This window comes from Gymnogyps californianus, chromosome 16 (genome assembly GCF_018139145.2).
Source record: "Gymnogyps californianus isolate 813 chromosome 16, ASM1813914v2, whole genome shotgun sequence".
NCBI classification, from domain to species: domain Eukaryota; kingdom Metazoa; phylum Chordata; class Aves; order Accipitriformes; family Cathartidae; genus Gymnogyps; species Gymnogyps californianus.
In genome coordinates this window covers 2122045-2136276 of record NC_059486.1, presented here as the reverse complement: position 1 = coordinate 2136276, position 14232 = coordinate 2122045, and the positions used below count along the sequence as shown (strand labels likewise).

The window sequence follows — 14232 nt, the reverse complement described above, 5'->3', positions numbered from 1 at the left end:
TCCTGGAAGAGCAAGAAGTGTCACAGATACGTAGTTTGGACAAGAGCTCAGCTGGAACCTGTCAAATAAATAATAGTTTCTGTAGCACAAATGATTTTGTGGGTTGCTCCAGCCCTGTGTCTTCTGATGTGGCTGAACAGAGAGAGCTTCCGCTGTCATTGTTCTCTTCCCCTCCGTGCCGTGACCTGCTGCCCTGTCTCAATACACCCTTGGCTTGTTCTGACTTTGACTTTCCTTATCTTGCCTCATTATCTCGGGACAGCTTTGTTCTTTCTTCATCTGCCTGCTGCAAGTAGCAGATAAGTTTGTCTTGTGCCCGCATGTGTCGAGCCCTTTTCCTGGAGCCTACCTCCCCACTGCCCCTCTCCTTCTGCGCTGCCTGTGGCAAGGCTGCCTCCGTATTGCTCCTTGACCGTGGTAGTCACTGAGATGCACGTGTGTTTGTAGAGGTGTTTGCTTTCTTATGCAGAGAAGACCTACAAGTCATTGATTCATTGGGGACCAAACATCAACCCGTCCAGATACCAGAAGGCTTGCATCCCCTCCAGTGGAGAAAGAAATTCTCTGTCCCCACAGCCACTATTTTGTTGGCTCACGGTCTGGATGCAGCTCCTCCGGGTGGATTGGCGGGTGGTCCTTTTGGTCTGTTTTTCCTGTCACCGGAATTCATTTAGGAAGGTTGTACCACAGCAGAAGATAGTGTATGTATTTAATTAGCATTCATAATGCAAATGAGGGCACTTAGGCTGTTGGAGAGTGTCCATGTTGGGAGTTTTAATTTTTGTTTTTGAAAAGGAATGTTGTCCTACTTCACTGGGTAGTCATTAGTACTGTGCTGAAGCGGGTGCTGGAGTGTAGCAAATCCAATCGTGACTGCTTACATCTTTGCCAGGGTTAGGTGACATTTAAATGGAGCCTCTTCCCTAATAACTTCAAGAGCAAGAATGGAGCCACCATCCAATCTTTACCAGAGATAGATGCCACCTTTGGATTTCCCATCGGAGGACTCCCTAGGACTTGTTAGTGCTACCAGTTTGTGGCAGGTAGGGGTAAAGGTGGACTCTTGTCTCAGCAAGATGCATCCCACAGGCAAAGGTTATCATTCAAGAAGGGGGCATCTCTTCTGTGTTGGGTGGTGCCTGATGGCAGAGGTTCGAGTTGAGGAGCTGCAGTCAGGAACACGTTGGACCAGTGTTGTGGATTGACCAGGCAGAGGTTAGACTGAAGGTGAGGGCTCATGCTGTGGGAGAGCGTGGTGCGATGTGCCAGGCTGGTGACCATCAGACGGGCTGGGTAGTTGGGGACAGCTAAAGAATCGGAAGGTATCAAAGGAGGAAGTAGTTTGGGGTGAAAAGCCTCAAGAACGACTTCTGGTTTCTGTTGATGATGACAGTGATCCTTAGCAAAAAAGAGGTGTCAGTTGTCTTCATGAGAAGGATTCCTGGACATAAATTTCTTCCCTAATATTCTCCAAAGAGAATATATGATCAAAGGGGGAGGCTGTCCCTGTATCGCAGCCTCCAGCTGCTACCAGGCTCCAGAGCTCTGACTTCAGTGAAAAGCGATGGGTGGTGCAGAGCAAAACAATCTGGATGCAAAGGACGTGGTAGGACACACTCAGCTGTAGTGCCGTACTGGAAAAACCCTGGCTGTCCCTCCACGTGTTTTGGGTCCAAGCCACAAGCAAAGGCCCCAAGAAAGTGCTTTTTGCCTCTGTTTTGTGTCCTTGACCACCTTGGCAGTGGGGGAAGAGCGATTCCAGCATTTTGTGGGCTGCTATCCCCCTCTTGATGCTGAGAAGCGGTGGGAGGAGGAACAGTGGGTGCTCTTTGTGCAGAGAGGGACTAGGGGGGTCTCTGACTCCTCTCCCCTTTCTTGCAGCTCAGCTCAGCACCTTCCCCTCTCTGCCCTGCAGCCTTTCCTGCTCTCAGCCTCTGCTTTCGCGCCCCTGTCCAGAGATGAAGGTGCCTCTGTCATTCCCCATCCTGGTTGCTCTTGGAGGGGAGCGAGCATGTGGTATCGATGAGCCACGATGGTGGTGCAAAAAGTAGTTCTTTATGCCCTCTCTGCCCCCTCTTTCAGTGACGTTTGGCTGCTCATTTCCCCCTTCCGTGGATGGTCCTAAAACCTTCAGCTACATTTTGGCCAGTGCTGGTGTCCTCCCAGCCCCTACCAGTCACTCATGCCTCTGAGACTGGTTCCTGCTGCTGAAGGGGAAGAAGGGGCAGCAGCGGCTGGAGACCCCGTAAGCAGATGAAGTACGAACGGATTAAGCAGCAGAAACTAGTGGGGAAGGTGACTGTTCCAGATCAGGATTTGTGCCAGATTTCTGGCCAGAAACCTGGACCTTCCGCCATCTTCATGGAAGGCAGCTGCTGGCTTCCTTGGTGGGGGAGTTCCTGTGTCACCTCTGCATCGGAGGGTGTCATTTGAAGGAAGGGGGAGCTCCTCAAAATTTAGCTTACAAATACCGGCTGCAACTGGCTGCCCCGGCTCCATCGCTGCATACTCCTGTGCTGCCCTCCTGCTCTCCTGCGCCTCCCATCCTTCCTGGGCAGGCGTCCCCTGCGTTTCGGTCTCTCCTGCCTTTCCCAAGCTCCACTGTGGCTGAGAGATGGGTGGGGATGGTGAGATGGGTGTCACTGGTGGGGAGCTGGGTCAAACTATCTGTTCCGTCTGTGCCAAAAAAAAAAATAAACCTGCCTGGGGTACCTGCCCTGCAGTCGTGCGGGTCACTCGGCCCCGCTCTTCCAGAACCACAAGTCACAGCTCACTCCGATACGCTGCTCAGCCTTTATCAGCTTTCCCTGAGTTTTCCAACATGCGGCAAAGCAGCTTCAATTTTCCAATTACCCTCTGTTGACCACTGCTGGGATCTGCAACGGAGCTTTGTGCCACATCACAGGTCTCAGCATCTTGGCAGCTCTCGCTGTGCCCCGTAACAGAACTATTATCCTTTATCGAACGCTCTGGGCTTTGCAGGATTTTGCTGTGGTCTGCAACAGAAACATTACCCTTGCCAGACTGCCCAGTGCTCTGCCAGTTTTTCCTGTGCTTTATGGAATTATTATCCTCCATCTCGCTGGGTTTTGCTGTGCATAACATCAACATTGCATTATGCTGCCCTGGCTTTCTGCTGGCCATGGGAGTGATGCTCCTGCCCACCTGGAGGAACCGTGACTGCGGGCAGGGCTGTATGCAGCCTTGGGGCTCCTGGCCTTTATCGTTGGCCCTTTGCTGGGGCGAGGATCAGGTTTATCTTCTCTGGTCCTTCCCATTCCACTCTCCCTTTCATCTGCTCCGTGGAACTCTCCCTCCTGCTCTCAACTTCATCCCATTCCCCACAGAGAAGACAAACACAAGCGAAGGCAAAACATGCTGCAGCCAGTTTGCTTTGGGTCCTGCCTCTTGCTTCCCTGCAGTCCTTGCTCCCAGGCTTTCCTCGCCACCTAACAAAAGAGCTGGGGGACAGCTAATTAGCTCAAGGGATAATAATTACCCTCTTACCGATACTCTTCAGTCCTCCTGCCCTCTATTTCCCTGCATTGCACAGTGTACCCGGCCCTTGCTGGCTGCAAAGCAGCACTGATGGCTCCTCGAAGAAAACCACGGTATGGAGGGGGAGTGGGACCACAATCTTGTCAACCCCTGCAGCAGCAGCAGCAAGGGCTTTGCTCGGGAGGGGAGCCCCGCTGCGTGGTTTGGGGGTGGAAGAGGGCCTTTTGGACACACACGACTCCTGCCGGTAGCAGGGTGAGGCCGGCAGCTGGTCTGGGAAGCGGGATGGTTCTGCAGCATCTGTATGGTAATTCCTGGGAGAAGACAGGGAAAGGAGCCTGGGTCTGCTCCTGGAATCTGGGGATTTCGGGAGTAGCTGGATGTTTTGCTCCTATGTGCGTGGGGAGGGAAGGGAGCACTGAGGGTCTGGCACAGGGTGGATGAGGAGGTTCAGGAGGAGGAGGTTCAATCTCAGCCGGGAGGTTGGGCTCTGACCCTCTGCACCGGTTGGTCCTGATGCAGGGCAGCTGGGCACGAGCCCAGGAGATGGAGGTGTCCAGAGGAGCAAGAAGAGAACAGGACTGAAGAGTCCCAGAGCCCTGCAAACGCAGACAAGGCTGTGGCTGCCACCAGGCAGCACCAGGAGACCCTTAGGGCCTGAAAGGCTGCACCAGAAGAGCTGGGAGCTCCATCGCCACCATTCCCTCCCCAGCCCCAGCACTCAGCCCTGCCCGCAGCACCGGCACCAACCCTGGCTCTCGCCACCCAGCCCAAGTCGAGCACCATGTGCCAGCACCACAATGGCTCAACCAACGCCGTGGGTGGCGGCAGCGCTGTCCCACGGCTTTGCAGCACGCCCAGCCTCGACGGGGTGGCATCCCCACGCGTGGAGCTGCGAGACGGGATCGGCTCCGTCCCTGCGGCTCCCTCCGAAGCCGGGTCAGCCCCAGTCTGTCCTCTGTGCCGCTGAGCAGCACAGGTCTCTCCAGGACAGGACTGCATTGCAGGGAAGGGCTGTCCTTCGCTGGGTTAGCGCTGCTGCTCTCCTGCTGCTGGCTCTGAAGAGCCGCTCCGGTGCAGGGGCTGTGGTCCAGCAGCTGTGAACGGAGAGCAGGGTTTTCGGAGGGGCAAAGCTACAAAAGCCTGCGAGGGCGAGTCCTTATCTGTGCCCTCAGTGTGGGGTTGCCTGGGCAGCACAGAAACCCCCGCTGATGCGGAGGAGAAGGAGAAATTGTTCGTGCCCTGAGCCAGGGAGACGCTGGGCGCTCGCTGCCCGGGGGGGGATGGAGGGGGCTGGCGCCAGGGCTGTACATGGCTGTGCATCCATCGCTCCCTGCAGCCTTCACTCACGTGCTGCCGGCTGCTTGCTGTGGCGGGGGTTATTTTTCCGTCAAGCGTACATGTCACCGGGGGAAGCTATTTTTGATAAAACAAACAAATCTTTCCAGCTTTTCTAAAAATAGCCATTGCCCTTTTTTCTCCCCCTCCCTTCCCAGCTCAGGCTGCCTTAGAGACAGAAATCCGCCTCGAGCCATCCAGTTATTAATACCAGTAAACAAACCTTTATCTCTGGTGCCTTGTTCTAGTGGGAACATGTGGGGGCGGGAGCCACCCGGCTGCCAGGAGCCCACATCCCCATGTGCCTGCATCCCTGCTGCCTGCGCCCCAGCCCTGGCAGGGGTGCCGGTTGCAAAACCCGAGCCCCGGCATGGTCCCACGCTGCTCCTCCTGCCTGGCTCCGGCTGGCAGATGCAGCCAAGGTGGCTGGTTTTGGTTTAAATTGGGGTTATTCCTTGTGCCGCTACCACCTTCGCTGGCTTGAGCATCTCGTGGGATGCAGAGGGAGATGTGCTTGCCCTTCCAGGTGCTGAGGACGCTGCCTTCACCTCCTGCCCCTCAGCATCCCCATCCCTGCCTGCACACGCTCCCCATGGCATGGGGATCGGGGGGCTCACAGCACAAGTCGAGCAGCTCCTTCGCCAGAGCAGCACATGGCAGATTTACAGGGAGACCAGGATTTGTGGAGGCTTTCTGCACAGGGAGAGACCCTGCAGGCACTGGCCGATGGATGGGTGGAGTATTTCTCAGCAAGGAGTAAAAAGAGAAATACCTTTTATTACAGATAAAAGCCTCTTATGTTTCTAGAGAGCAGAAGGCAGCCCCACTACGGGACAGGCACGCAGGCAGGTACAAAGCGCTTGGTGCCAGAAACATGGAGCTGCTGCAGAGTCCTCCTCTTCCTCCTCCTCCTCTTCCTCCTCCTCCTCCTCCTCTTCCTCTGCCTCCCAGGAGGGAGCCGGAGGTCAGTAGCAGTGCGCGATGGTCTCCATGTTGAGGAAGCGGACGTGCATCTTGGTCTCGATGTCGATCCCCTGCCACATCTGCAAGGGGAAGGGGGTGAGCGGGGCCGGGGGCCAAACGCCCAGGTCCCTGCGACCGCCCTGCGCCCTCCTCCTGGGGAGACGAGCGGGGACGGCACCAACCTTAAGGAAGTCTTCGAAGGTGATGCCCTCATACACCTGGTCCGGCCCCTGTGCGCAGCGAGAGAGAAAACATTACGGCTGCCCCACGCCGATGGGACAGGGGCCTTGGGGCACTGGGTGACCAGGGGGTGGGTCCCGTGGGGCTGTGGGACATGTCTCCCATGGGTGCACAGTGCTGGCCCCGCACCGTGCCCCATGGCCAGCCCAAAATTGGTTCCCAGAACCACCACGGCTGCAAGGAGCTGCCATTTTTATAAGCACTAAAGGCCCAAGCACCGAGGATGGTACTTTACGGGGTGCTGCTTGCTTATCCCCCTTGGGCTCTTATAATGGAAAAAAAAAAACCCTGAAAGCTGCTGCCTGCAAAAAAAATCTTCTCCAGCCAAAGCAGCCTGGGGACAGGGAAGATGCCCTGGGCAGGACGGACGCCTTCCAGCCCCGCTTTCGATACCATCTGTGTATCTCTGTACTGCAGTAGAGCAAGGAACCGACTCCCACCATTTGTCCCACACAGATGCTGGCTGCCTCCATCATGGCCCCGTCGGCAATGGACCGCGCCGACTCCTTCTCCAGGTGGGGGTTCCCCGACAGCAGCTCCTCCACCACCTACGAGGCAGCGGGTCAAAGCTGGGGCCGGGAATTCGGTGGTGGTGGGGCGGGAGGGACCATACGTTACATTTCTATACTCCTGCAGTGTGATCTTCCCGTCGTGGTCCGAGTCGTACATATGGAAGAGGACTGGGAGGGACGAGAGGAGCATGGCAGGGTCAGGGGAGCCCCTTCCCACTGTCCCCCCGCCCCGGCCCTGGGCTTTGGGCAAGCCTCACATTTGAGTTTCTCTTTCCGGAAGCGATCGAGCTGCTCCTCATCCATGTTCATCTCGATGGGTCTGAAGTAGGACATGATGGTCAGGAAGTCTTCGAAGTTTATCTCGTCCGCCAGCCCATCCGACTCCTGCCGCAGGTTCCTGCCGAGAGCAGAGCCGCCGGTGACGGGCAGCCAGGACACCCCCGGCAGAGCCCGGTGCGTCCCTCGGCAAAGCTTTAGGACTGGTTTTTCCCTAAGATTTAGCTTAAATGTCTGTAATTTTCACCCTGGCTCCATCCCAGCCTTTAGGGAGAAGACCTTTGCCCCGCTTCTGGAGGATAAACCAACTACCCCGACCCTCCCCGCAGTGCCGGGGACGTTCTTACCGCTTGTCGAAAAAGGCATGGACGATTTTCCCCCTAATTGGGTTGAACTCCAGATCGGGGATGCTGTCAAAATTCTCCTTGCTGCAAAGGAAACAGAGACAGCCCGAAGCGTGAGGGAGCCGCGGAGGAGGGAGATGCTGCGACAATCACTGAAGGGCTGGGGCAGAAGCCCCGACCTCATTCTTTCAAAGCAATCATGAAAAAAAAAGAGGTTTTGCATGAAAACCCTTATTTGCCTCAATTCAGACTGAAAGCAAGCCGTGCTGCCGCATCGGTCTGTGCTTGGTGCAGCTACGGGGAATTTTTGTCCCCACTAAAATGGGTCTTGGGGAAGCTCTGGGAGACAGCAGCTCGGGGCTGATGCTGGGGCTCTTTGCATGGCTCAACCTGCAAATGGCTGCACGGTTTTCAGAGTTTTCCCAGGAATAAGGTCTCGGACAGGGCTCAACAAAGCGAGGGAAGGAGCTTCTGCCGTCCACCCTCCCCTTCCTCTGCCCTGCACCGTCCCGCTGCATCTCGCTGCTGCCCCAGACTGTACAGAGCCCAGGGTGAGCCTGTGCTGGTCGTTTGCTATTGACTTTTTTTATAAAGCAAATGAGCCAAGAAATAATCGCCGGGGGGAGGGAAGCAGAGGGCAGCTGAGCTCCCCGGCCCGCCGCTGGCTCCTCGCATGGCTGGTGAAGCTGGTCGGACATGCCAGAGCTTTCCTGAGGAAGCGGAGTCGTGCCTTTGGTGCACAACTGCCTGCACAGACACTGAGGAGAGCGAAAGGGCAACTGCAAACCCCACCGGAGCTACTGTGTAGGGACTGATTTTAAAGCTGGAGGAAAATGGGATGCTTGGCAGGAGCGACTCTGCTTCACCACTCATTTTTCCTCATATTATTTGCAATGCCACACTACAGAGAGCCAGCTCAGCAGGGCTGTGGGATGACTGGAAAGGACACGCTCGTCCTCGCACCCCCAGGGAGCTGGGCACCCCGACTAGGCACCCTTCGCCAGCCTGGCGAAGGCAGGCACCACGGGCGATGCTCTGGCCAGCCCCCGGCCGGGCAGGTATCGCCCCGGCAGTGGCAATGGAAGCGCCGTACCGGATTGTGAGCTGGTCCCGGCTCAGCTGCTTGAATCGCCGGTGCAGGTGCTCGATCTGTTCAGAGGTGACTGTCGGGGGAAAAGAGAGAGGTGACAAGTGGGGGGTGAGCTCCCTGGGCACAGGGCAGCCCCCAGGGGACCCCCAGGACACCCATCTGCAGAGCTCATGTGCTGCCCAGGGACACAAGGAGACTGGTGGGCACCAAAACCTGCTGCAAAGCTTGTTCCCTGGGGACACCACCAAAGCCCACCCCGTCCGGCAATAGCCAAAAGGCTGCCTGCTCCTGCACCCTCCCGGCAGCGGGGCAGGGCCTTGGGTGCTTGTTGGCACAGTTGTCCCCGTCCCCGTTTCCCTTTGGTGGCTCTACGCAGCCCTGCAAGGTCCATCTCGCTGCATCGGTCCCTGTGTGCTCTGTCCCTTGCTCGCTGCAGGGGGGTGACAGGGTGACACCAAGGGTTGGTTTATCACCAGTCCCAGTCTGCAGAAACTCCCCTGGCCCAGACTGCACGGCACGGCATGGCACGGCAGGATCCCACCTCCCCCAGTTTAGGATCCTCAGCAGCAGACCCTTCAAACAGGCTTGACCATTTAATTTGGGGTTTGTTGGCACCGTGGGCAGGAGCTGTGCCCGGGAAGCACATCTCAACCTGCCCCGCGGCGTCTCTACTTGCAGCTGGGAGGTTCATGTGCTCATGTCCGCAGCCGCGCTGGGTGACAGAAAATAACACCAAAAAAAAAAAAGAAAACCTCAAAGCTGACAGCAGCCACCTGTGTCTTCCCAGGGGCAAGGAAAGGCTGAACACGGAGGAGATGTATTGGCACCCAAAAAGCAAAGCCGGGCTTTGAAATAGGTGCTGCTGCTGTGCTCGGGGGAGCCGGGGCACTGGGAAGCCCTGAACCATCGAGGTGGGCGCTGCCTCCCCCGGGGATGCACCAGCCCCGGGCAGCATCGCTGCGCCCGCCAGAGCATCAGCCTGGGGTAGGGGTGGGAAGCGGGGCACCCAGCAGCCTTGCTTTGAGACCCATGAGCGCTGAGGTTACAGCGTGAGGCTCAGCAGCATCCTTTCACCTCCTTAATCCCACGACACAGGTTGTTTTATTTTTTTCCCAGCTATTCTCTACAGCCTGTAACCAAGCTCTACAAACCCCCGAAGACATGCAGAGCCTGACTCGCTCGTGCAAATATTGACAGTAGCCATTCCCAGGAGCCAGGGAAGCAGCTTTCAGCTCTGTTTGCATGAGCTGGTGGCGTCTGTCCGGGCGCCAGCTGGACCCGCACGCTCGCTGCGGCCCCGGCCGGAGCCGGGCCCGGGGCAGGGCTGCGCCAGCGGCTGGTCGTCAGCCTCTCCCGGTGGTACGGAGAAAAATAAAAGGATGTTGAAGTATAATCGAGGGGTTGCAAATGGTTAACTAACTGCTGCAGCTGAAAGACAACAGGTCAATGCTGCGCTCGTGTGCTCGCTGGCTGGCTCCCTCTCTCTCTTTTATTATGTTTAAATAATGTCCTTTGCTCCGTTTCTGACTGTTGTTTCACAGCCTTGAAATAGAAACTGTATTGATCAGTAAGGCTGAGCATTTACAGACCTCTATTAATGGACTGGAAAACCCATCTGTGGTTGTTGCTGGGGCTCTGTGCCTGCCCCGGATCTCTGCCCGCGCTGGCAGCCACCAGCCCCTTTGCAGGATGAGGCCATTGAAGCCCCTTGGATGGGCTTTGGGGGGTCCCCTCTCTGAACTCGCTGGCTCTCAGGCGGTGATGCCTGGCTGCACGGGCACCACCGATTCACCCATATGATGGTTTTTTTCCCTAATCCCCCTCTGGCTGGTGCTCTGCTGCTGTCCACACACACATGGAAACTTTCTCTGGACTTTGCTTTCCAATTTTGGCCATGGAGACGTGACCTTTCACTTTCTCCCTTGACAACATCGCCGTCACCATGGGAGCAGCTGGGCCACCAAGCCTTCAGCATCTGGGACTTGGTTGCACACCAAAAATCTTTGATCTCTCAGCAGAACGTCCCAGACATCGACATGACAAAAAAACTGGTGTCACTGGCTGGATGCTCACCGTCAGTCCAGCCCCGCTCCGCGTCCAGCCCACAGCTGCAAGGCAAGAAACGAGGGCTCTTCCTCCCCCTTTCCCCAAACCCAGGTCTTCCTCGCTCGGCTCTGAGCCGTGGCGCAAGGCTGCGGTGCAGGCAGGTCTCCGAGGACCGCACCATCCTGCAAAGGGCAGCAGCGCTCGGCTGCTTTCCAGAAAAAAAGCTGCACCTGCACAAAGGGCAAAGGCTTTCCTGCGAGAAGGACTGGCTCAAGGGCAGCAGAGGCTGCTCGTATCGCTGAGAAACATCCTCAGCGCTCTGATGCTGCAGGCCCACGTCCAAGCACGGCAACCTATGCTATAGGGGAAAAAAATGGTATTTAAACCGAAGGGCGCTGGGTTTGCTGTTTCCCAGCCTGTGGCAGTTTGTGCTGCTTGAGCAAAGGGCATCCCCTGGGGAAGAGGTGCACTGGAGGGGCTCAGCCCCGCGCTGCCCTCCCTGTGCCGTGTTTTGCCTTGCGGGAAAGGCCTGGGTGCAGGAACGGATCACATCGTCCTGGGAAGAGCAACTTCAGCACCAGGCAGATGCCTCTGCTGCAGCTTCGTGATCAAGCACGCGGCAGCAGGGTCGGGAACCGGCCCCGACGGCCCCGAGCAGACAGCTGTGGGTGCCCCCGTGGCTTTTGGGGTTTAAAGCACTGGGGGAGAAGGCAAAGAAACATGCCATGGGCACATCCTGGGGTCCCGCAGGGAGCCCTGCCCTGTCCCTGCTCCTCCCAAGGGACCAAGGGTGACTGCGATGCCCTCCACGAGGTTGTACCGCAGCAGCAAGCCTGTAAAAAAAAAAAAAACTTGCACTCCCCAGGTTTTTCTAGCAGCAGCCACAGCACGGCGGGAGCCCTGCGAATCCTGCCGGCAGCGCACTACGTGCACCCTGGTCATGGCACAGGGTCATCGCGCTCCCCCCACCGTCCCTGCCCAACCTCTGGTTTCGATGAGACTTTTTTTGGGTGTTGCCTTTGTAAACCCTTCGCCGGGACTGATTCCCAGAGGCACTGGGGCGTGAGGCAGGTGCCTCCCACGGGCAGGTGCTAGAGGAAGGCCCACGGGCAGCACTGCCTGCGCGGGAGGTGCCTGCTGCAGGCAGTCTGGCAGCACCGGTGTGGCAGGATCCCCAAGCCAGGGCATTCCCAAAAACCGCCTCCCACCCTGGGCTGCCACACTCGCACCCCAGGGGCTCCCCAGGCTCCTGCATGCGGGGAGGGCTGAGTTCACCCCGGGGTGCCCAGTGGGGTGCTGCGGTGCTCAGCCCTCACTGGGGGAGGAGGAGAGGGGAGGAGGAGTGAGAGGGGAGGAAGGAAGATGTGCCCATAGGATCAGTAGCCGGGCCGGGGAGAGTTGCCAGGCCCTCTCAGACCCAGCACATCCTCTGGCTGTGGGCAGAGCTGCCTCCCTCCACCCCTCCCTCCATCACAGCCTGCTCTCAGGAGCTGGAGGAACCAGGCAGGAGCATCCCGATCCCTGTGCCCAGAGCTGGCCGTGTCCTGGAGCGATGAAATTTCCCAGGAGGGACACGACCACCCCGTCCTATGCACCGACCCCTGCTTGGAGCCCTAGGCCACGTCCCTGCTGCAAACCCCTGCCTGCTGGTGCCTTTCCCCCGCACCGCCGGGCGTTACGCACCATACCAGCCCCGAGAGCATTGCCGGATGGCAGCGGAGCCGCTGGCTCCTGGACACAGCAGCGATGTGGGGACAATTTCTTGCACTAGCGGCGTGGGTGGGCAAAGCGCTGCTGGGGCTCACACGTGTGCACGCTCGACGCCCTAGCTGGGGGCAGTGTGGCACTGGGGGTGCGCGGGTGTCACCCGTGGGTGACATGGCTGCACGCCCACCCCCCCCGGTGACATGCCGGCACCCCCGGGTGACATGCCTACATTCCCTCCCCCCTTCACCCCCCATCCGCGGTGACATGCCTGCATTCCCCCAGGTGACACGCCTGCATCCCCCCCCCCCCCCGGGTGACATGTCCCCCGCGGGGCCGGACAGCCCGTGTCCCCCTCCGTGGAGGGGTGCGCGGTGCACGGCGGCCGGCGGTGGGGCAGGAGGGCTCCGGGGGTGGCGGGGGGGGGGAGCAGGCAGCGGGAAGGGCCCGGCCAAGGTGCCCCCCGGGCCGGGCTGCTCCGGGGACCCGCGGCGGGCGATACTCACAGCCGGTCCTGTCGGCCAGCTCCCGCATCTCGGCGGGCACGGAGTGCGCGGAGCCCATGCCGGGCCGTGCCGGGCCGTGCCGGGAGGCGGCGCGCCGCGGGCCGCTGCACCGGGCTCCGCCGCCGCTGCCGTTTATAAGGGCGGGCGCGGCGGGGAGGGAAGGCGGTGGCGGCGCGGCTCCCCCGGGTCCCTGAGCTCCCCGCCGCCGCGCCGTCGTTAGGTTCCAGAGTTAATAGCCCCGCCAGCAGGCCGGCGTGGATGGGACACCCCCCCCCTCGGAGCAGGGGCAGCTCCCTCATGCGCTGGTGGCACTTGAAGCCCCTGGCCGTGCCCACTCGTGGCTCTGGGCACTGCTGGGACCATTCCTCAGGAGAAGGGCACGGAGTGGCCCCCGTGTCCCCCCACACCCTGCCCAGCCCGGCTGCAGGCACTCGGGCCGGGGGTCTCCCCTAGGGATGCCCCGCAGTGGCAGGAACCCCGGCTCCCACATGAGCGCTTGGGTCTCCCCCATCCCTGGCTCTGCCCAGGGCCGCACATGGACCAGGGAGGCTGGAAAAAGAAAAAGGGGGGATAGAGGGGGTGGGAGCAACGCAGGATCCTCCCGAAAGAGCGAAACGCAGCCCTCCTTGGGGCCAGAGGCAGTGGCCGTGACCCCAGGCAGCACAGGGCCAGCGGGGAGGGAGCAGGCAGCAGCAGGCAGGAAGGTTTGGCAGGGCCCGGTGCAGAGGTGGGGGTTTCTGTCACCGTCTCTCTCGCTGCCAGACTGGGCTCCGGCACTGGCAGCGACACGTCAGCCTCCCACGGGCGCAGGGGAAGAGCAAACCGCTTTCAAGAGACAACGCAGCGGTTTTAAGAGAGGCAGGCGGCTCAGAAAGCACAGCACGCTGTGTCAGTCGGTAGCAAGTCAGTGTGGTTTATTTTTTTTAAAGCCAAATATAAACAGGAAAGGAACCAAATAATTTCCAGCTTCCAGCTGTCCCGGATCCAATAAAATACCTGTTTTTAAAAAAAAAAAAAAAAAAAAAAACAGGGGGCAGGGAGGGGAAAAGGAGAGATGTCCCCATCCTGCAACCTCAGCTGGGGCTCAGAGGTCCTCACCCTTCAGGCCTGGGGCAGACAATTTTTCATCTAATGTGTCTTTTTGCCCAGCCCAGGCACCCCCAGCCACGAGGAGGAGGGTCGGAGAGAGGGGTAACACACGCACCGCTCTGCCCTTGCCCACGCAGCCAGTCTGTGTGTCCTCATGTGTGGGGAAGAGCCACCAGCCAGGCAGGTAGGGCCCATGGAGCTGTGACATCCCTTGGAGATGCTCAAAACTAGTCAGGACAATACCCTGAGCAACCTGGCGTGAAGCTGAAGGGGGCCTGGAAGGGACCAGAAGACCCTCAGGGGCCCTCCTCCAGCCCAAAGTAGTCCTTTCCTGCCCTCACCCTCCTGTGCTCAGTGGCAGAGCCCCAGAGGATGCAGCTCTCCGCCGGCCGGAGGCAGGGCTGGCTGGTGCGCGGGGCCTTGGGGCCTCCGTTTTTCCTGTAAAGGTCGGTGACAAAAGGGCCACGGTTTGTCACAGAGGCCACACGCCGTGCCCTCAGCTCTGGGGGCTGTCAGGGCACTCTGCAGTGTGTCCCCACTGGCCCTGTGTGTCAGGATGGGTCCAGAGGGGTTGGAAGGGTTTCCCAAGAGGATGCTGCACCGCCAGCTGTCCCTCCCCTGCCCCA

General features: G+C 59.0%; 1 protein-coding gene across 2 annotated transcripts; it reads right to left on the bottom strand.

The window, feature by feature from the left end:
* Positions 1-5746: 5746 nt before the first annotated feature.
* Positions 5747-12576, bottom strand: TESC (tescalcin). Of its 2 annotated transcripts, XM_050906697.1 has the most exons (8): positions 12518-12576; positions 8265-8334; positions 7175-7255; positions 6809-6948; positions 6658-6719; positions 6480-6587; positions 5982-6029; positions 5747-5879 (listed from the first exon to the last, which is right to left on the bottom strand). In XM_050906697.1, exons 1-8 carry the CDS (start codon positions 12573-12575, stop codon positions 5802-5804), a joined length of 645 nt encoding a protein of 214 aa, XP_050762654.1. In that variant the 5' UTR covers position 12576; the 3' UTR covers positions 5747-5801. The 2 variants fall into 2 exon arrangements, with proteins under 2 accessions (XP_050762654.1, XP_050762655.1); XM_050906698.1 differs by lacking the exon at positions 7175-7255.
* Positions 12577-14232: the final 1656 nt, after the last annotated feature.

Coding starts and splice junctions, on each gene's coding strand:
- TESC (XM_050906697.1), bottom strand. CDS start 12,575: ATGGGCTCCGCGCACTCCGTGCCCGCCGAGATGCGGGAGCTGGCCGAC. Junction 8,335..12,517: donor GCTGGCCGACAGGACCGGCT/GTGAGTATCGCC, acceptor TTCCCCCGACAG/TCACCTCTGAACAGATCGAG. Junction 5,880..5,981: donor CCTTCGAAGACTTCCTTAAG/GTTGGTGCCGTC, acceptor TTCCCCTTGCAG/ATGTGGCAGGGGATCGACAT.